The sequence below is a fragment of the Prunus persica genome, chromosome G2, assembly GCF_000346465.2.
Source record: "Prunus persica cultivar Lovell chromosome G2, Prunus_persica_NCBIv2, whole genome shotgun sequence".
Classification (NCBI taxonomy): domain Eukaryota; kingdom Viridiplantae; phylum Streptophyta; class Magnoliopsida; order Rosales; family Rosaceae; genus Prunus; species Prunus persica.
In genome coordinates, this window is record NC_034010.1 from 13,022,149 (window position 1) to 13,045,642 (window position 23,494).

Here is a 23,494-nt window from a genome sequence, read left to right on the forward strand (position 1 = left end):
AAGCACTCCTTTTCTGTAGTTGAGTAATTCAACTGAGCATCATCCAAAGTCCGGGAGGCATAATAGATGGCATGTGGTACGTTGTGCACTCTTTGTCCAAGCACGGTCCCCACTGCATAATCCGAGGCGTCACACATCAACTCAAAGGGAAAATTCCAATCTGGAGGCTGCATGATGGGAGCAGACGTCAAAAGCTCCTTAAGCTTGTTAAATGCAGCCAAGCACTCTTCATTAAACTCGAATTCCACATCTTTGCCAAGCAATCGACATAGGGGCCTTGATATTTTTGAAAAGTCCTTGATGAAACGCCTATAGAACCCTGCATGTCCTAGGAATGACCGAATCTCCTTAACGGTTTTGGGGGGCAGCAAGCTTCTCACAATGTCGATTTTTGCCTTGTCCACTTCAATTCCCCTACAAGAGATAATGTGACCTAATACAATACCCTGCCGTACCATGAAGTGGCACTTCTCCCAGTTGAGCACTAAATTGCATTCCTGACACCTTTTCAACACTAAAGAGAGGTTGTGAAGACAAATATCAAATGAATCACCAAAAACTGAAAAATCATCCATAAATACTTCTATTATCTCCTCTACCATATCAGAAAAAATGGACATCATGCAACGTTGAAAAGTGGCAAGTGCGTTACATAAACCAAAAGGCATACGCCTATAAGCAAACGTACCAAATGGACAGGTGAAGGTGGTCTTTTCTTGATCTTCTGGAGCTATGGCAATTTGATTGTATCCGGAGTATCCATCCAAGAAGCAATAATGACTATGACCTGCAAGACGCTCAAGCATTTGATCAATAAATGGTAACGGAAAGTGATCCTTACGTGTCGTGGTATTGAGCTTTCTATAATCTATGCATACTCTCCAACCCGTTTGAATTCTTTGAGGCACCAACTCATTGTCTTCATTCTTCACAACGGTAATTCCAGATTTCTTGGGAACAACTTGGACGGGACTCACCCACTTGCTATCCGAAATGGGGTATATAATTCCCACGTCCAAAAGCTTCAAAATTTCCTTCTTAACGACTTCTTTCATCACCGGATTCAGCCTCCTTTGGGCTTCCCCTTGTAGGTTTCGATTCTCCTTCCAAAAAGATCCTATGCATGCACTTTGTAGGGCTTATTCCTCTGATGTCTGCAATGGTCCAACCTAGGGCAGTCTTGTGCTCCCTTAGAACTCGAATTAGTTTGTCTTCTTCGGATGCACTCAAATTAGAAGCAATGATCACAGGCAGCGTCTTTTCATCACCTAAATATGCATATTTCAAGTTCTCTGGAAGGGGTTTTAGCTCAACCTGTGGTGCCTTCACAATAGAGGGAACAAGCTTATTAGTAGATAATGGAAGAGGCTCAAAAATAGAGTTAAACTTACCTCTTTGGGGAGGCAAGGCCTCAAGCATATTCACAGCTTCAAGTACAGCTGTGTTCCCTTCTTCATTCACAGTTTTGGGGCTTTGGATGAGTGCCCTCTCTAATGGCGTCTCTTCTTGTGATGCATTAAATGTTTCTTGTACCATTTGCTCAAGTCTATCCATGGAAAAACAAGCATGATCATCATTAGGATATTTTAAAGCATCAAAGACCTTAAACTCCACGGTTTCCTCATTGAATGCCATTGTGAGAGTGCCTTCATACACATCAATTTTTGTCCTTGCTGTTCTCATGAATGGACGTCCTAGAATCAATGGAAGGTCTTTTCCAGGAATAGGAACTTCCTCCATCTCTAGCACTAGAAAGTCAGCTGGAAAAATTAGCTCATTCACCTTGACCAAAACGTCTTCCAACACTCCCTTAGGATACTTGATTGATCGATCAGCCAATTGTATGCTCACGGATGTCTTCTTAAGCTCACCTAAATTTAAAGATTCAAAAACAGAAAAAGGCATCAAATTAATTGAAGCACCTAAGTCTAATAAAGCATGTTCAAACCTTTGATTTCCAATGAGACAAGGTATAGTAAAACTCCCTGGATCCTTTAGTTTAGGAGGTAATTTACGCAATAGCACGGCGGAGACTTCTTCACTTAAGGCCACGGTTTCATGCTCCTTGAACGTCCTCTTATTTGTACAAAGTTCTTTGAGGAATTTTGCATATCTTGGAATTTGTTGGATTGCATCGAGCAAGGGAATGTTCACTTGCACTTTTCGGAAAGTCTCTAGGATATCCTTTGAAACTTGCTCCTTTTTTGAATTCAAAAACCTACGAGGAAAAGGAACCTTTGAAGTAATTGAATGATTCACAAGAGAACTTACCTTGTCACTTGGAACCGTAAGCTTGGGAGAGGGGGCAGCCACTGTTTTGGTTGAATTTCTCTCCTCATTGTCATCATTTTCCACCTTTTTTCCACTTCGAAGAGTAATCGCATTTGCGGTGTCATGGCCTCCATTAGGATTTGGAATTACTTGGCTTGGAAACTTTCCTGGCTCTCTTTGACTCAAGGAGGCTGCAATTTGTCCAACTTGGTTTTCAAGGCTTTTGATTGCTGTAGACATTTGTGCCTGTGTTTGCCTTGTTTCCTGCATAAAACCCTGAGTGCTTAATGCCAAAGAATTAATTAACTCTTCTAAAGACTGACCTTGCCCATGAGGTGGTGCAGGTGCATTTTGTTGAGGAACAAATTGATTTTGTCGAACTGGGGCTGTTTGCACATTTTGGTTGTTCTTCCATCCAAAGTTAGGGTGTTGCCGCCATCTCGGATTATAAGTGTTAGAAAATGGATCGTTTCTTGGCTTTTGTTGCTGCATATAGTGTGCTTGAGCCATCTCTTCTCCATCACCATACAAACTTGGACAAGACTCCGTAGGATGTCCGGGATTAGCACACACAGCACACACTTGTGCTTGAGGGATTAATTGCTTAACAAGGTTAGTCAAATTAGCTATTTGAGGACCAATATCACTAGCACTTACCTCATAAACACCTGCTTTCTTTGGGGGAGCTCTCCGGTAATTAAACTGTTGAGAGTTTGCTGCAATGTTCTCAAACATCTCCTTGGCTTGAGTAGCACTCTTGTTCATCAAACCTCCTCCACTAGTAGCATCAACCATCATCCTCTCCGAATCAAGTAATCCCTCATAAAAGTATTGCATAAGTAGCCAATCTTCAATTTGGTGATGAGGGCATGAAGCTAGGAGTCTCTGAAACCGATCCCAATACTCATGAAATGATTCTCCATCTAGTTGCTGCACTCCCATGATCTCCTTTCTAATATGGTTTGTCTTTTGAGCTGGAAAGAACTTTGCAAGGAACTTGGAAGCCAATGATGTCCATGTGGTGACAGATGCACTAGGTAAAGAATAAAGCCACTCCTTGGCTCGTTCCTTGAGTGAGAATGGAAATAAACGCAATCTGATTGCCTCATCACTAATCCCTCCATTGTGCATAGTCGCGCACACGGCAAAGAAGTCCTTGATATGTATGTGAGGATCATCCCCCAGCCTTACCATAAAATTGCGGCAAAAGGTGAATGGTGCCACTCTTGATCTCAAAGGTGGTTGTAGTGGCTGGATACGCAATACAAGACGGCTGGTCCAATGCTTTAGGAACTGTGAAATCCTTCAAAGGTCGGGTGAGGTTGTTGAGTTCCAACTCGTCTCCCATCTTGATTGGAAGTGTATCTTGCTTATTTTTATCTCGATGGAGATAACGAAGTGTGTTCTCTAGTTCAGGGTCGTATGGTATAAGCTCGTGACTCTGCGAACGACGACCCAGCATATATCTGAAATTGAAAACAAAACTCAATTAGATTGAAAATCCCCGGCAACGGCGCCAAAAACTTGTTGGTTAATTTTAACAACAATATTAAAACCTTGCAAGTGCACAAATCAATGATAGTATAGTAAGCAAGCAAGGGTCGATCCCACGGAGATTGTGATCTAAAGAGATGTTTATCAATGTCACGCAATGAAAATCAAAACAAAGGACTTCCAAACACACGCCAACACCAAGGGGGGTTTTGATTTGTTTTTGTGAATCAAACAAAATAAGAAAAAGGAAACAAAAGAGAATTTAAATAAGAGTTTAAGAGAAATTGGTTTAAAAATCAATCAAGAACAATAGCTAGAACTTACTATCCACCTCCAAACAATCAATCAATCCATAAACAACAATAGATAATCAATTTCTAGCAAGCATATGATGACGACACTCACAACAAGATCATGGCATTTGACTCGAGTTGTATGATTCTCTCTTAAGTGTATGTAAAGTGTATGGCATTTACATCAATATGTGTATTCTTAATTGAAATTTAGTATGGCATTTACTCAAATTAACAATCAAGAATCCATTAAGATCAAAGAGAATATGAGTGTCACAAAAACCCTAAAACATGGCATTTGTTATTAGGAATTCAAGAATCGATTTCTCATAACTAGTTCTTAACCCAATTATTCGTTGCAAACAAGAAAACATTCAATATGGCAATTGACCTATGTTCTACAACAATTTAATTCCAATACATGCTTCTAAGTTAGCTACTCAAAGAAACAAAATATCAGAATTCACATAACATAGAGAAACCGAAATCATCACGCTTGTAGAAACTAAAAATCTATTAAACTTGTTTATAAAATTGAAATCATGTTTAGGGCTTCAAGATTAAGCCCTAACTAACAAGAAATTAGTTACTCATGGTCTTGGATGAACTCAAAAATAAATACATAAGAACTGAAAATTAAAAGAAGGAAGGAAAAGAAAGAACTCGTTCGCAGCTTTCTCCTCTTGCGCGGTTGATCTCTTTAGGACGTGAATCCTTTTCTTCAGGCCTTGGCTCATCTTTTATATCACTTATATCAGAGTTCTAAACCCTAAAATTGACTGAAAAGTCGTCCAAGAAGTCTTGGTAAACAAGGAATCCAAATAGGAAAGTAAAAATCACAATTCCTAACTCCACTGGGAAATACAGCTCAGCCCAATGTTCACACGATTTGGGGATCTTCGACCTTGTAGAAAAATCATTAAAAATATATTTTAGAAAGATAAATGTCTTATCTTTCCAACCATATATAGCACGTAACTTGAAAAATTCGGAAAGGCTTCCGTTTCTTCACATTCACGTAACATGTACGAAACTGTCCTGTCTGCACGTGGGCTAACTTTACTTGTAATACTGTACCAATTGGCTTGGTAGAAAATTCTAGAAAAATCATAGATTGAACTTCAAGATGTTAGCTTTCATCTCCAATTGGTCTTGTGCTAAAATTCCTCCGAAAAGTTGATTTTCCCTTAAAAAGCTTCTAAGAGCGCAGAAAAGCTGAAAATCAGAAAAATAAAGTAATAAGCCCTTTTTAAATCTAATTCTCTTACAAAATCAAAGTAAAAAGAGTACATAAATGAGTATATTTATGGACTTATCAGATTGTGTGCGAGAGGTTGTTTGCGTCAGAGAACTCTTGTGCAAGTTTGGTCATTCGATACAACAACTGTGTTGCAGTTTCTGATTTCCCTTCAAAGATAAAGCTGTTTCTCCTATTCCAAAGTCCCCAGCACAGATATGCAAACAACCCTTGCTCTTCCCCACTTGAGGATAGCTGTAATGCATGCCATAGCTCTCTGAAAGAATTGACCCTCCACACCTCACAGACGTTCCCCCATGCTGAGTTGCGCCACACGTCCTTTGCAGCCTCACACAACCATACAGCATGTAGTACACTTTCAGCTTTGCGATGGCATTTGGGGCAGATAGGTGTAGGCGCTATTTTCCGATTGAAAAGTATCTGACCGCAAGGCAAAAAATCCCAGGCACACCTCCATAGAAAGAACTTATTCTCATTTGGGATTTTAAGAGCCCAAATTTTCTTCCAGAACTTTGAATTCAAATCAACTCTAGCTGAGGGCTCTCCCCTCATTTTATCCTTCTCCAACCCTGCCAACCGATATCCACTTTTGACCAAATACATGCCGTTTCTTTCATAATGCCAAATTAAACAATCGTGACCTGCCAAAGAAGCCAATGGAATTTGCAATATTGCATCCACCTCTTTGTCCCAAAAAATATCCTTAAGTAATGGCACATTCCATTGCCCTGAAGAGGTAAATAAATCACAAACCAGAGTTGACAAAGGCAACTAGGGAGGAGACATAATTTTGAAACAAGACGGGGCTGGAAGCCATTTGTCAGTATAAACCTGGATGGACACTCCACTGCCAACTCTCCAATGCAATCCCTTATTGAGCAACTCTTTCCCCCATTGCAAAGACCTCCAAATGAAGGATGGATTGGTTCCCACTTCAGCTTCTAAGAATGGTACTGATGGATGGTATCTGGCTCTAAAATGCTTGCTACTAGCGACTCTGGAGTCCGGAGAATGCGCCAACATTGCTTTGCAAGTAGAGCCTAATTGAATGCCTCAAGATCATGAAACCCCAACCCTCCTGCAAACTTACTCTTACACAACAGCTCCCACTTCACCCAATGAATACCCCTCTTGTCTTTCGCCTTTGCCCACCAAAATCGAGCCATGATTCCATTAAGCTCCTTGCACAATCCTTTTGGAATCCGAAAACAACTCATCGAATAGGTGGGGATTGCCTGTAACACGGCTTTGATTAAAATCTTTTTCCCCGCTCTAGATAAGAGCTTTTCCTTCCACCCACTTATATGCTTCCAAAGTTTGTCTTTTAAATGTTGGAAGAGTTGTTTCCTTCCCATTCCAGCGATAGTTGGCAGACCTAAATAATTCTCATGGCACTGCACAACAAGGACGTTCAAAACACCTTCAATCATATCGAAATCTGCCCTTGTGGCATTCGGACTTAGAGAGAGCGCGGATTTAGAATAGCTGATTTGTTGCCCTGTTACCTCTTCATAGGTTTGGAATAATGTTTCCAAAGCCATACAAGCCTCATTCGTTGCCTTCATAAATAGAATGCTGTCATCCGCAAACAATAGATGAGTTACTGAAGGCGCCCCCCTTGCCACTTGAACCCCAACCAAATCTCCTCTCCTTTCTGCACCACGCAATAGGCACGAGAACCCCTCAGTGCACATAAGAAAAAGATATGGAGATAAAGGACATCCTTGCCGTAACCCACGCTGTGGCATAATGTGCCCAACCAGAGTGCCCTTCCAAAGCACCGAAAAAGTTGTAGTGGAGATGCAATCCATGACTTTGGAGACCCATGTGGCTGAAAAACCCAGTTTAAGCATCATTGCACGCAAGAAAACCCACTCCACCCGGTCGTATGCTTTGGGCCATTTTGACATCGCGCCCCTTCTTCACTCCCTTAATAGTATGCATTATTTTGAAAGCAGCCATCACATTATCCAGAATCATTCGGTTCGGTACAAAGGCGCTTTGAGTTTCAGTAATAACGTGAGGAAGGACAGTCTTCAACCGATTTGCAATTGTTTTCGCTATCATCTTGTATACGGTTGTACACAGGCTGATTGGTCGGAACTCTGAAACAGTGGTTGGCATCTTGACTTTCGGGATGAGAGCTATAAGAGTATGGTTAAACTCCCGAACGCTTCCTTCCCCGTTTAAAATCTGCAAACACTTTTTGGCCACCTTATCGCCACCTATATGCCAATACTTTTGGAAAAATAAAGCTGGCATGCCATCATGCCCAGGTGCTTTCGTTGGGAACATCTGAAATAAAGTATGCTCCAGCTCTTCCCGCGTAAAAGCTTGCAATAGCCAAGCTCCTGGAACTGTATACGACAATCTGCGTAATAGCTCCCAAGAATGGTTTTGTTGTTGCGTGTCAGGATGCCCATAAAAACCAGTAAGATAAAACTGTGAATCATTCGGCTCAGTGATCAAAACATGAATGTGACCCACGGAATAAGATAGTAGCCTCAAACCCCATCCACTCCGCTAAAACAAAGCCAAACCTCCCCCCAAGCCCACTCTCACCACTGTAACTATCCCTTCCATTCCAAGTTGTATCCGTGTATTTTCCATCTGCTTTGCCGTCATTTTGGTTTCCATTAAGAAGACCAAATCGGGTTTTTTCTCTCGCAACACATTAAGAAGACCTATTAGATTAGTTTAGTTTTAATTTGGTTTAGGGATAGTGGATCCACTCCCATCTCTATATCTTTTCTCCATCACTAAAATTGGTCGTGTTGGACACAAATAAATAAATAAATAAATAAATATTTTTTTTAAATACAAAAACTGGTCATTATCCAATGCAGCTTTTATTGAACAGTAATGCAAGGGACACATAATTTGAGTCACAAGCATGTCAACCCCAATAGGCTCTTATATATGGCCGAGGAGAATTTATCTGACAGACCAGAGATTTCAAGTTCGAATCACCATGACATCTTAATTTTGTGTGTGAGTTTAGACTATCATTTGTACTACAATATATATACATATATAACATGTTAAAGTATTGGCGATACAAGGACCGCGCTTTTTCATTCCAAGCATTCTTTAATACAAGCCAGGGTGAGGAAAGGGACAAAAACAGAAACTGGATCGGTGTTTGTGTGAATGCTGTATTGTCATGGTCTTTGTTTAGTTAGCATATTGTCTAATTCTTTTTTTTGCTTGTATAGTCTTTGTTCACACATGTGAATTTGTGATGATGCGAAGCCTTACAAAAGATTTTTCTTAGTTAGTCTTTAAAAAAAACATTAAAAATAGCCCACCGAGTATGTCTACTAATAGTCTTTGTTTATATTAACATCTAGATGGTCACAATTAAAAAAGAAAAGCAACAGAAAGTGAGGAGAAACTAAAGGACAATGGAGATGAATAGGAAGAGTAGAAATCTCACTTCAGCTCGGGTGACCATTTCAACTTTCCATTATCCGTCTGATATCAAATTGAGTGATTCTATGGACCGACACCCTAAAATAATCTTTAGACACCAAGCCCCCACATTTTCGGTTTATGAAATGCTCACTGCTTGCAAGTTGCATATATCTTAACCGAGTCCCTCCCCAAACTTTATACTCCCAAGTCCCAAGAACACTAATATTGCAAAAAAAATTAAGATTATGTTGTAAAAGAAGAATAAGTAAAGAAGAATAGGTGAAGCCCACATAGCCAACTAACATTCACTAAACCTAACCACACACCCACCAAACCAAACCACTACCCAATTGATTGAAGAATATTAATGATATTGTTGATTGAAGAATATTAATGATGTTGTCTACCACTTATATTGTGAGGTGAACAACCAATGTCTTAGGCCTATAAATAGATACCTCCATCAAGAGAAGTTCATACATATAGACGAGGAAGAGAAGGATGAATGAGGGTGAGTGAGTTGAGAAGAAAGAGAGCAAGAGAGAAATTCTCCAAGAGAGAAAATTGAGTGAGCCATACATATTGTAAACACAAAGTTGTAGCCCTATTATTTTACATAGTGGAAAAGTTACTGCTGCTGCTCTCCGGGGATGTAGGCATAGCCGAACCTCGTTAAATACTGTGTCTCATCTACTTTACGTGCAGCTCAATATTCGCACATATTCCGTTCATTTTATAACAGATTAAATAATTCAACACTCCATGGAAGAGCATTTTCTTCTCATCACTGTTGCCCGACTCTTTTGTATTGGTGTGTGTGTACGGCATTCCTGCTCACATATCTAGCTTTGTCACCCTTCATATGCGGCCACGAGTAGTACTCACGCAGTATCCTATACATCTTAGTACTACCCGGTTGCATAGAATAGGTTGAACAGTGTGCCTCCTCCATGATTTCTCTCTTTAAGTCTTCGTTCTTGGTACACAAATGTAACACCCCGACTCCAAATTTAACCCTTATTTAAGTTATTTAAATTATTTAAGGGAAAATACAAAATTTACCCTTGAGATAAGGGCATTTTGGTCATTTTCTTAACCAGAGAGAGTTTGGGGCAGTGACTAGTATTTTTGGATAGGTCGTACTGAGACGAGTTCGTAGACACGTAGTGGGCTCGAATCGGAGTTGTAACGAGAGAGATATCATCAAAAGAAACCCAGTGGCACAATCGTAATTATTTCGAAATGAAATTTTTATAAAAATCAGATTTTTTTTTTTCTCTCTCTCTCTCTCTCCCCGTCGGCCTCTCTCTCTCTCTCCTCGAAACTCCGGCCACCGGCCACAGCTGTGGACGAGGCCAGTACCAAAATGACTGGGGCCTCGTCCTCTTCCAGCCCCAACCCACTCCCGCCTCCAGCCACCGTGGTTTAGCCGGAAAATGGAGAAGAAGCGGCCGGTGTCGTCCGATCTCAAACGCCGTCGATCTCCCTCCTCCGGCCACTGATTCCGACGAGCGAGGTATGGTTTCTCACCTACTTTTCATGCTTTAGCTGCCTGTTGGGTAGGATTGGATCGATTCTTAGCGTAGCCAATTCGATTTACGAATTGAAATTCGGTCAATTTTGGGATCGCGATTCCGGCTACTTCTGGTCAGTTTTTGGGGTGGGTCCAAGAACAAAAGTGGCTCCAAATACCCCTGTTATACCTAGAGTAGGAGTTTGGATCCGTGGTTTTGAGATTTTCCGACGATGCGTAATCGCTTTGGACACCCAACGCTGCTGGCGAGTGTGGCGGCGAGTGGACGAGGGTAGTGGAGTAGCACTATGTCTCGATGAGATCCTTAGGTTGTCACGAGTGCGTAGGATTTCGCAGATCTCAATTTGGACGTCGTTTGACTATCGAACGGACGATCGCATATTGCGCGTTATCCGGGTTTGATAGGTTGGGACCGTTGGATGGTCTCGAATTTAATATATGTTAATCTAGGTATTTTTAGGATCGTGTAGGAATTCACGGATCATGAATCGGAGCTCCGGATGTTCCGATTAAATAATTTAAAGTTTATGTTTTATAATAACTGTCAGATCGTGCGATCGTGAGCGATCTGACAGTCCGATCTAGACCAAACTCGCAGGACGAGTGTCCTATACCTTGTGGAACCCATAGGAACTTTCGGATCGGAATTTGGAGGTCGTGGGCCCCGTAGGCCCAGTTGACTAGGGTTAGGGTAGTGTGACCCTTGGTTGACCGTGAGTCTTCCGGAGTAGTCTCACCGTCCCAAGGGGATTGTTGGGTGCTAGACTATTGTTGAGGTTTACACAATATTAGAAGTAAATTATATATTTATATACATTTGTAAAGGTAAAAAAGGAGTCTAGAATGTCAGTTTGAAGTGCTATACGCACTACCTTAGGCACCTCCCCGGATTTCGGTTACACTACAAGTACCACCCAGTGAAAGTTAGGTCCCACGTGACGTAGGTTATCCGGGGTGCGGACAGGCCCCATACGTAGCGTTGGTTGTACAGGCGTATGGGGAGATTATGTGTTATTGTGTTGAGGTCGCACGTGGCGTAGGTTATCCGGCGTGTCGACAGACCTCATACGTGGCGTTGGTTGTATCGGCGTAGGGGGAGATATGTGATATGATATGCAGGTCTCGCGTGGCGTAGGTTATCCGGCGTTGAGATAGACCCCATACGTGGCGTTGGTTGTACCAGCGTATGGGGAGATATTATGATATGATGTTGAGGTCGCGCGTGGCGTAGGTTATCCGGCGTGTCGACAGACCCCATACGTGGCGTTGGTTGTACCGGTGTATGGGGAGATATGTGATATGATATTTAGGTCTCGCATGGCGTAGGTTATCCGGCGTTGAGACAGACCCCATACGTGACCTTGGTTGTACCGGCGTATGGGGAGATATTGTGACAGTATGGTATGGTCGCACGTGGCGTAGGTTATCTGGCGTGTTGACAGGCCCCATACGTGGCGTTGGTTGTACCGGCGTATGGGGAGATTATGTGAAATACAGAGAAATGAAATAAGGTATCGCCTATGTGTGGAATTGGGTCTTAGGGAAGAACTATGTGTGGCTTGATCCCTCATGTAGGTTACGTAGGCAGCCTAAGGTTATTAGGTGCAGCCGTAGACTAAATGTTAGTCACGTTGTTTTAGAGAGATTGATTCAGACCTTGTTGTTGGTCCTGAAATTTAGGTGAAAGTGTGATTGTGTTAGGAGGCTAAAACCTCATATCAAATGTGAAAGGTTAAGTGATGCATGTTGAAATTTAATAGTCATAATTTATATTTGAATTTATTGTTTGCCTTGTTTAAGGCATGAATTGACTTCTTAGCGTGTTTGGTAGTTTGTTGGGATATCCATTGTTCATTTCCTTTCGAAACTACGTTGGTTGTGTAAACTAAAAAATTTCTTAGATTGCTCTGGTATTGCCCATGTAGGGTTGAAATTGAGGCCAGAGGCCTATTTTGTAAACTGTGTGCTTTAGCATTGTATGTGCTGCCAGTTGGGATTTTAAATGTCTTGTTTTACAGGTGGAAAAATTGGGAAACTTTTCATTTTTCGAGGGGGACTCTGACGATATTTTGGTAGAAGACTCGGCCCATTTCTTTTTGTCGTTCACGGAATAGGGTTATTTTAGTAAATGGGCCCAGCATCGGTTAGGTGCTAGATGGGAACAGTGTTAGTCATAGATTCCAAGGGGGAATTTGGGGAGGTCCTGTCACCATAAATATCCAAAATAGCAACCAAATTCAACGATGCTGAGACATTTCAGTGCTACCAACACTAAGAACCCAACTAGTTGCCACATGATCCACATAATAAAGCCCCTTTTTTTAGTACCACGACCAAGGATCTCCTGAGTCTAGTTATCCTTTAGTAAGACAAAAGACAAATACATCAGTATAACATAATTTAACTACTTAGTAACTTGCAGCACAGATAAAGATGGAACTAGTAACACTTTGTCCAATGGTAAAATAGGTGTCAATAGAATAGAACTTGACAGAACCCACCCCGAATTTCTCGAAATCCACAACGAATCCTGTAGATTATCCTAAATCATACTGATGTCGGGCCCCTTACTAAAAAGGGGCGAGATTTTCTCCCAAAATTTCGGCAAAGTCTCCCCTGAACGGACATTTCCTACATCATACTAATGTCGGGTCCACTTACTAAAAAGGGGCGAGACTTTCTGCTGAAATTTCGGCAGAGTCTCCCCTAAAAAGCGGACATTTCCAAAATTTTCAACCTGTTCAAACACATTTATATATCTCAATCGGCAGCATGCACAAGATAATAACATGCAGTTTACATAATAGGCCTCCGGGTTTACAATCAACCCTAAGATAGGCTATAACAGAGCATATCTAATAATACTCAGTTTACAAGTGAAGCATAAAGTTCGACGGAAATAAAAACGAAGAAAGTCATCCTACAAGAGTTTTGGGCTAGGAAGTTAGGATCTCGGCTAGGCCGCTCGGTACGAGTCTATCTATTGCCTAGGAGGCGCAAAACAGAAAACATGTGAGTGAACAAAATTAAAGTTTGGTTATATTTGAAAACAACATACTAACCCTACCGTTTGGAAAATAATGCTAAAACATGCAATTGATACTATTCCTACATAATCATTGTGAAATCAAAGTATTCTCACTTCCCCGATATCATATAATAATATTCAAATCAAACCCTTTGACTCCAACCCAAACCGTTCCAGAAACATAGACTTATAAAACGAAATACGTAAGAATGAATTTAAAATAATCGACTCATACATATATATATACATATATACGAATATATATGTAGGCTATGATGACTCATACTATATAAGTATATACCCCTAATTCCATAAGTATACGAATACTATGATATACATATTATATATATAAGATAGTATCACACCAACTCTAGTACCGGGGAAACAATCTAACAGGGGGATTGTTTGACTAATTCGCAGGGATTCAGCTTTCTACCCTGTGTCTAGGGATGAGCTGTCCAACCGGGGAACTAACACTCTACATCACACACACCGAAAATTCTAATGCCACGTGTGGCCAACTCCAACCACTAAGTCCTATGCGCACAGACTGCTTTATCACATGCCAAATAATCCAATGTCACGTGTGATAAAGTACAACAAAACCAAATGTGCCCACATGCCAAATAATCCAATGCCACGTATGAATACAATAACCAGGGAAGGGTACTTAGCATGGTGCAGTCACATATTCACATCACAATCCATAAACTACCCAACTCATATTAATCTCATGCCTATTTATTTAATCAAAAAGTGAATAGCAATTTCTCAACATATATAATCCATATTCCAAACAATTATAAACTTTAAATATCTAGATAGTCGAAATATCCATAATTAAATTATATATATATATATATACCCATTCCATAATCATAAAAATCCATATTAGATGGATGGTAATTAAATCGATAAATTAATGCTATTTCAAAACAAAGTACACTCACAGGTAGTGCCACGCTGCTTGACCCTAAGAGGGTCCCGCCTGCTGTATACGCTGGGTCAGAATACCTATTTAAAAATACGAGGGCGAGATTAATATAAAATACTTCGAACAAGAACTTTAAAATAAAATCCTAGTTTCTGAGGATTTAAGTGTGCACGATGAACGAGAAGTTCTTAAGGTCCGACTATGCGTTTTGGATAGTAGAATAGCCTCAGAAGACGCTCGGTCAACCAAGTGGTCAACTTTCCAAATTGGGTCAACCTGGCCTGTGGGGCCCAAAACCTCCGATTTTCAATCCGAAAGCTCTTATGGGTTCAACAAGGTTCATTATACATGTCCTGCAAGTTTGGTTTGAATTGAACGATCGGATCTCTCACGATCGCACAATCAGTTGGTTGTTGTTTAACCTAATCTTTGAATAATTGAATTGGAGTATCCGGGGCTTTGATTCATGATCCATGAATTCCTACACGATCCTAGAGATGCCTAGATCAACATATTTTGAAATGGAGTCGATCCAAAAGTCTGAACATATCGAATCCAGATAACACTTAATATGCATAAATTCGATTGACAGTCAAACGATAACCAAATTCAAATCCGAGCATACCGTCGTGCTTGGGACGACATTGAGATCATTTTAGGACCAAATGGGTCACCCAAAAGTGCCCATGACGCTCGGTCAACCAAGTGGTCAACTTTCCAAATTGGGTCAACCTGGCCTGTGGGGCCCAAAACCTCCGATTTTCAATCCGAAAGCTCTTATGGGTTCAACAAGGTTCATTATACATGTCCTGCAAGTTTGGTTTGAATTGAACGATCGGATCTCTCACGATCGCGCAATCAGTTGGTTGTTGTTTAACCTAATCTTTGAATAATTGAATTGGAGTATCCGGGGCTTTGATTCATGATCCATGAATTCCTACACGATCCTAGAGATGCCTAGATCAACATATTTTCAAATGGAGTCGATCCAAAAGTCCGAACATATCGAATCCAGATAACACTTAATATGCATAAATTCGATTGACAGTCAAACGATAACCAAATTCAAATCCGAGCATACCGTCGTGCTTGGGACGACATTGAGATCATTTTAGGACCAAATGGGTCACCCAAAAGTGCCCATGACCCTCCACACGCGCCTGTTGTGTGTGGGTGTCTTGAGAAATTTTGACGACCGAAAAATTCCCGAAACACCCATCAATACCTATACCTACATGATCAAGACAACAAGTGGAGCAACTTTTGTTCTTGGACAATGGCCAAAAAGTGATCAGAACTTGCCGGAAACACGAGCCAAAAATCCGCAAAACTTTAAGCTATAAATCGAGTTCCAAAAAACTAAAAAATTGATCGTAATCAATCTAATCATCAGCTAGGACACATTGCGAGAATGAGAAAGCATACCTAGATTGACGAATTTGGTGGCCGGAATCACCGGAACGAACGATGGAAATTTTGGGTCAAAACCAGTCGTATTTTGCTATTTTCCAGTGCCCTGGGCTGACGAGATAGGCGGCGGAGGGGTGGGGTAGGAAGAGGGAAGTTAGCCGGTCGTTTTGGGATGGGTCCCAGCTCAGCTGGTGGCCAGAGGTGGCCGCGGTGGCCCAAAAATTGGTTGGTCTGTTAAGGGGGAAGGGGGAGAGAGAGGGAGAGAAAAACTAAACTTTGAAATATTTACGGTTGTACCACTGAGCTTTCGTAGATCGTAACTGTGAAACCCCGTATTTATAAAATTATGTAGTTTGAAGATTTATTTGTTCTATTCATTATATATATGTGCAATTTTCACTATTAGTTTATATATATATATATAAACCCATATTATTATTTGCATGGCAGTGTGCACGTTGGGTAGATATCTAAGTGAGTGAGATTTTAATAAACCTATCTTATCTTGAATTATATTATATTTTATTGAAAACTTAGGAGTTAAGGCTTCAAAGACATAAGAAACATGAGGTAGACTCTCTAGTATGAGGTGTTGGATCAAGAGTATTGTAGCTAGAGATGGTGCCACCATTCTTGCTAGGTGGCGGGCCATGCCAAGATTGAAGATAAAGCTCAAGTTATTGTTATCCTGAAGTGTTGCCGCCAAGAGTATTAACCAATGATAGAAGGATAGCAACCGACACTTCTTCTAGTATAAATAAGACCTTCATTACTTGTTGTCATGCATAGTTGTGCAAGGAGAGGAGAAAAATAAAGAGAGAGAGAGAGAGAGAGAGAGAGAGAGAGAGAGAGAGAGAGAGAGAGAGAGAGAGAGAGAGAGAGAGAGAGAGAGAGAGAGAGAGAGAGAGAGAGAGAGAGAGAGAGAGAGAGAGAGAGAGAAGAAGAAGAAGAAAGAAAACAAGAGAAAGCAAGTGGTGATGAAATTCTTGGAGGAGATATAGGGCCTAGCTTGTAAATGCTTTGGAATTGAGATAGGGATTTCTTAGGAGCCTTTACGGGGATTGATCTAATTAAATTTCGTGAGAAATATATTATGCATGATATTATTATTTGTACATTGGTGATGTTTAAATGTTACATTGTTGTGAGATACATGGAATGCATAATTATATCATGTCATGGTAATTGGTTGGAGTTGTTGGATGGAGAAGATAATAATGGAAAAGAGGGTAATGGATATAGTCTTTTGTGTAGTTGAGTCTAACTCTTGGCAAGTACCAGGTCTCAGAGATCCCACAGTGCACATGGTTTTTATTGGATGATTCAGGACTGGTGAAAGGGAGTTAGACAAGATGACTAACAAAAGGGGAATTATGGGACAGTTGAAATGGGTGTTAGTTCATATAAATGGGCATTCGGGACCAAGTGGTATAAGCATGGTATGGGACTTGCAGGTCTGCTTGTCCAGTTATATGAATTAACGGGATTAGATGAAGAGCATTCATGCATTATTATTATTAATGTGATATTTGGTTGTGTGATTGTATGTCACTTAATTTAGTTATATCAATCTACTGTGGTAAGGTCTCATGTCCCTACTGAGTTGTGGTTGCTCACCCCTCACCCTATTTAATTTTTCAGATGAATTAGTGGACAAGAAAAGGACTAAACCAGTTTAGGCTGAATTAGATGAGAGTGATAGAGCTTTATTTATTTCTTGTAAAGTTGTAAGATTTTGGATCTATTTTTATAAGAGAAGTTTATTTTAAACCTATGTTTCTTAGTTTTATTTTCTCACGCACCGAGCGCGGGGTTTTCTGCTGACCCCCGGGTCCGGGGCATGACAGTAACTTCTTCGTTACAACTCCTATTTGAGCCCATTGCGTGTCTACGGATTCATATCAACACGATCTACGCAATAGTACCATTCATTTCCCCCAAATCATTCTGGATTAAAAAGTAACCAAAATAACCCTATCCTTGAAGGCAAAATTGTAATTTCATAATTAAATAAATTTTAATAATTTAAATGGGTAATTAAAATAGGGTTGGGGTGTCACAACCTACCACCTTATAAAAATTTCGTGCTCAAAATTTTCGTACCTATCATTTGAAGAAATACGGGTAATTGGCCTGGATTTACACCTCGGGTTCCCAAGTGGCTTCTTCAATAGTTTGACTCCTCCATAGTACCTTCACTTCAGGAATAGTTCTAGAGCGCAACACATGTTCCTTTGTATCCAAAATTTGCACTAGTTGCTCCTCATACGTCAAGTCTTCTCTTAGCTCCACCGGTTGTTGTTCCAGAATATGGGAAGAATCAAGCATGTACTTTCGTAGCCACATGGAATACGTCATGAATTCGAGATAGTTCTGGAGGTAAGGCAAGTCTGTAGGCAACAAGTCCGATGCATTCCATGATCTCATAAGGTCCGATATAATGAGAGCTTAACTTCCCATGTTTCCTGAACCTCATCACACCCTTCCAAGGAGATAGCTTCAAGAACACCCAATCCCCAACTGCAAATTCAAGATCTTTAGACTTGTTTTTTTGCATAACTCTTCTGTCGGTCTTGCACAGTTTTAAGCTTTTCTCGGATCATCCTCACCTTCTCAGTTGTTTCTTGGATACTTTCTACCTTCTCCAATTTTCTGTCACCCACCTCATTCCAACATATAGGAGTTCTACACTACCTCATATACAAAGATTTATACGGAGCCATTCCGATGCTCGAATGATAAATATTATTGTAAGCAAACTCCACCAAAGCAAGATGAGTATCCCAAGTATCTTAAGTTATAACACACAAGATCTCAACATGTCCTCGAAGGTCTAGATTGTTCTTTCTGACTGTCCATCGATTTGTGGGTGAAAAGCAGTACTAAATCGTAAGTTAGTACCCATAGCCTCAAGTAAACACTTCTAGAACCTAGCATCCCTGTCTGACACAATGGATATAGGTACTCCATGCAACCTCACAATTTCATCCACAAAGAGCTTAGCCAGTTCTGCCAAGGAGTAGGTTTCTTTGATAAGTAGGTAGTGAGTGGATTCAGTGAGTCGGTCAACTATCACCCAAATTATGTCATGCCCCCTTGAAGTATGTGAAAGTTTGAAAACAAAGTCCATTGTGATATGTTCCCACTTCTATTTAAGGATCGGAAGTGGCCATAAGCCCAGATGGTCTTTGTCGCTCCACCTTCACTTATTGACAAATTAAACACCCGCTCATATATCTAGCTATGTCACCCTTCATATGCGGCCATGAGTAGTACTCACGTAGTGTCCTATTCATCTTAGTACTACCCGGGTGCATAGAATAGGTTGAACAGTGGGCCTCCTCCATGATTTCTCTTCAAGTCTTCGTTCTTGGGTACACAGAGACAAGTTCCAATTACCAAGGCTCTGTCTTCTCTCATTGCATAATCCGTTTGTATACCATTCTCTACTTCTAGTCTTATCATACACAGTGTAGGATCCTCTAATTGGGCTGCAATCACCCTTTCAACCAGAATAGGCCTCACATGCAAACTAGCAAGTAGTCCACCCTATTGGCTCATTCCTAGTTCTGCTCCATCTTTTTGCAGTTCCACCAGTAGTGGTAGATAAGCTATTCGGAGATGAGCAAGGCTTCCACTAGACTTCCTACTCAAGGCATCCACCGCAACATTAGCTCGCCCAAGATGATACTCCATTGTACAATCATAGCCCTTAATCAAATCTAGCCTACGCCTTTGCCTCATGTTCAACTCGTTCTGGGTGAAAAAGTACTTGAGGCTTTTGTGATCAATGAAGATCTGTCATGTCTCACCGTATAAGTGTTGTCGCCAAATTTTAAGGGTGAACACCACTGCAGCAAGCTCCAAGTCATGGGTAGGGTAATTCTGCTTGTGCTTCTTGAGTTGCCTCGAGGCATAAGCAATCACCCGATCATGTTGCATCAATACGGATCCCAAGCCTTGTAATGATGCATCACTGTAGATCACAAAGGTCCCCGTGTAATCCGGAAGAGCCAAAACAAGGGCGGCAGTTAACCCCTTCTTCAGCTCCTGAAAACTCCTAATTCTACTCGAAATTTGATAATTACAATGAAATACAAATTATATACCTAATAGGAACAAATTCTATTCCTAATAGAGACAAACTCTATTCCTAATAAGAACATTGACTTTGACTCGCGTCAACACTCCCGCTCAAGTTGGTGCATAGATATCGATAATGCCCAACTTGTCAATGAGTCTTCAAATCGGCGCTTTGACACAGCATGGGTCAATATATCTGCAAGTTGCTCTGAAGAAGGCACAAAAGGTATAGAAATTGACTTATCCTCCAGCTTTTCCTTAATGAAATGCCTACATGCTTAGTTCAATCAAGTTGCATCGGATTGTTAGCAATTTCAAATGCAGACTCACTATCACAGTGAAGCTTTGTAGCGGCAACTGGTCTAAACTCAATTTCAGCAAGTACAACTACAGTATTTCATAAATCCCTAAGGCAATCCCTGGGTACTCAAACTCTGTATAGGATAGAGATACTACATTTTTCTTCTTTCTATGCCATATAACTAGGTTACCGCCTACAAAGTTGAAGTAACCTGATGTAGAACATCTATCTGTATTATTCCCTGCATAATATGCGTCAATGTAATCTTCTAGATCCAAGTGGTCATTTTTCTTAAATAATAAACCTCTCATAGGAGCAGACTTTAAGTAACTCAGAATATACATCACATCAGCCATATGATCCTTACTAGGTGAATGCATAAATTGGCTAGCAATGTTTATGAAATAGGAAATATCAGGGTGTGTCACTGATAAATAGATCAATCTCCCAACCAACCTTTGGTATCTTTCTTTCTTAGTTGGGACCTGATCCACATAAACTCCAAGTTTATGATTCTCAACAATAGGTGTATCACCCGGTTTATAGTCAAGCATTCCAATATCTGCTAGCAGGACCAGTGCGAAACTTAAATTAGGGCTTCACATAATCTAATACGAAAATACTATCAATAAAAAGTTGTCATAACTTAATGTCATAAACAATTTTTTTATAACTAAAAGTCACCATCAATAAACATGTAATAACAATCAAATTCATAAAAATTTAAATGTTTCCATTTGATAAAGTTAAATATTAGTATGTTTGATACAAAATAAGCTTTTTGTGCCCCTACAAGGTCCCTTACTGCCTATAATTAACAATCTCTGTTTAATAGGAAAAAAATTGGCACTAACAAATTAAAGAGTAGTTGCACACAAATGTCATTAACAAATTAGATTATATTGCATTAAAAACAAAAGCAACAACAAAAACATAACTGACCATCCAAAAATCATTCAGATTGTATTTGCTGTCTTTATTCGAAGAATTAAAATTCCTACTAGAGATTTTTCCCCAAAAGAAAAAAACACAGCCAGTACAATGCTAATGTTTGAAAATTGATCTTCTTGAATTTTTAGAAGAGAAATCATCAATCAAATGTTCATAATCAAGTTTTTCTAGAAGTTCACTTTCAATTGAAATCAAAGCTAGTCTGTTTAATCTTTCTTGCGATATAGTTGATTGCAAGTATGATTTTAACAATTTTAATTTTGAAAAACTTCTTTCTGCAGATGCAACAGTAACATGAATAGCCAATAGAATTCTATATGCAATGAATGTATTTGAAAAACAATTTAATCTTTTCAAGAAATTTAATATTGCAGAAGCTGTGATTTTTTTCTTTTAGACTGATATACTGTAAATGTTGAAATATATTAGGGACACACGTAGAACCACACTTTTTGACACACTATTAAAATTATTGAATTAAGTAAGTTTCAATGATTAGAATTGCGTTTGTTTAATGGGCAATCCTTTTCTTCACACATCATTCAAATTTTAAAAAAAAACATTGGGGACAACCTAGCAGCTCAACTTTTAAGACTATTAATTATTTTATTATGTTCTATCTCCCGTCTCTTCCTTTTTTTGTTTAATGGGCAATCATTTTCTTTCATCTTCTATCTTCTTCCCTGCTGCTTTCTCTGGCTTTATTTTACAGGAGTTTACACACACACCCTCAAAATGTTTCCAACGAATTCCTTATTGAAAAGAGTTTTGTAGTTTATTTTCCTTCTTCATAACATTTGGTCATTATTGCTGTAAAAATGCTAATAATACTAGTGTCCATGAAATTTAATGATTTCAAACAGTGAAGGAAATATAGATTAATAAGCATTTTGTCAGTCTTTGTCTAACAAATTTAACGAATTAGACTTGGACTAAAGAATGACTTGTTAAAGTACTTGGGTTGTTAATTTTCAGTCTTTAAGTTCAATTTTTAATATTTCCAAGTTGAAAATTAATTCAATTTAATTTAATTCTAAAACAATTAAATACACAAGCAATAAGACGGGATTAAAAAAACCACGGGTTGGATTAGTTTTTTCATCTTTTTCACAATCTTTGTGGGAATGACCTCGCACTTACACATGCATATTGATTTGTGTTTATAAATTTAAAACAACACCTTCGGGTGACAAATAGTTAAGTACAAGTTAACACGGCGGCAGTCTAGGTAAAACATCATCTTTAATGTCTATGTCGGTCGCTTTATACCTACTATCGTTATTTAGGGTTAAATGTTTACATAACTAAAAATAACATGTTTCATAAGACGATGTTTTTTAAGTTTGAGGCGTCATGTTTTTAAAATGCCCCAACGGATCTCGATTTTTAAGGTGTTTAAGTTACTAATCCATGACGGTTTTCTATTACCATCATCTTTCTAAACACACCGACAGTATTTATTTCTTCCATCATTGTTTTACTGTCGTCTTTTTTCATTTTGTAGTAGTGTTTAACCATTTAATGGTTTCTGAATTAACTTTCTTTATGCGAGCGTGCCACTGTTAGCAGATGATACCTTTACAGATTTGAGTACTTTTTATACTTGCGCCCCAAGTAATACATTTTGAACAAACAATTGTGATTTTGGGTAGGGAAACCTCCCAAGAGAGTTCTTTTCTTTGTCTCATATTAGTGAGGACTTTATAATTTATCTAAACAAAAATGGTAAGCAAAGCAAAATACACAAATATATGGAAAACATAATAAACAAATCCAAGCAGAACTAGCTGAAGAACAAAGTATCAGATGAATCTCTATATCTAGGTAGTTCTCAGAGATGTTGGACTTTGACTTCTGCTTAAGAACATAGTCACACTTTAAACTTAGGATCAGGTTGGACTAGACTTTTGTTGATTGGACTGAATGTTTATGCACTGGAATTGCACATTAGCACCTTCAACTAATATAGATTAGTTGAAAATCGATACCAAGTTTTGAGTTTAGCAGAGCTATAAACGACTTGAGCCTTGAAGAGGCTGGTAAAGTGATCAAAATTGCAGACGGGTACTTATTCTGATTGATTCTGAGTGATCTGGAAGCTATCTAGACGACTCCAAGTTACTAAGATGTCTTTGAGAAATTTGTTGAGGTCTTCATATAATGACTACCTCATTTCTTCTTGTTCTTTTTTAGTTTGTTGAACCAAATTTGTTAGAGAAATTAATCTCTTTTGAATTCTGCCTAATTTACCTTGTGTTGATTGCGAGGGAAATCTTGTTTCCTTCTTGTTTTTCTAAACTTCTTCTTGAGCTGGATTGCTTATGTGGGAAGATTGCTTGCGTGCTTTTGGTAACTGCAAGATCGGAGTATCTTTGATTTCTTTTTATCAATCTGGATTGATTGTTGAGTTTTTGTTTAATTGGTTTGTTGGTTGTGTCTTTTCTCCAGTCCAGGCACTCTCATATTTATAGGAGAAAATGTGATCCTGAAGAATCTGGATATTTTTAGTTTTGGACTATCCTT

General features: G+C 39.5%; 1 protein-coding gene and 1 pseudogene across 1 annotated transcript; both read right to left on the minus strand.

Annotated features, from left to right (window-relative positions):
* LOC109947336 lies at positions 3,446-7,226 on the minus strand. Its single transcript, XM_020557281.1, has 3 exons — positions 6,407-7,226; positions 5,411-6,044; positions 3,446-3,737 (listed from the first exon to the last, which is right to left on the minus strand). Exons 1-3 carry the CDS (start codon positions 7,224-7,226, stop codon positions 3,446-3,448), a joined length of 1,746 nt encoding a protein of 581 aa, XP_020412870.1.
* Positions 17,743-18,766, minus strand: LOC109947337 (annotated as a pseudogene).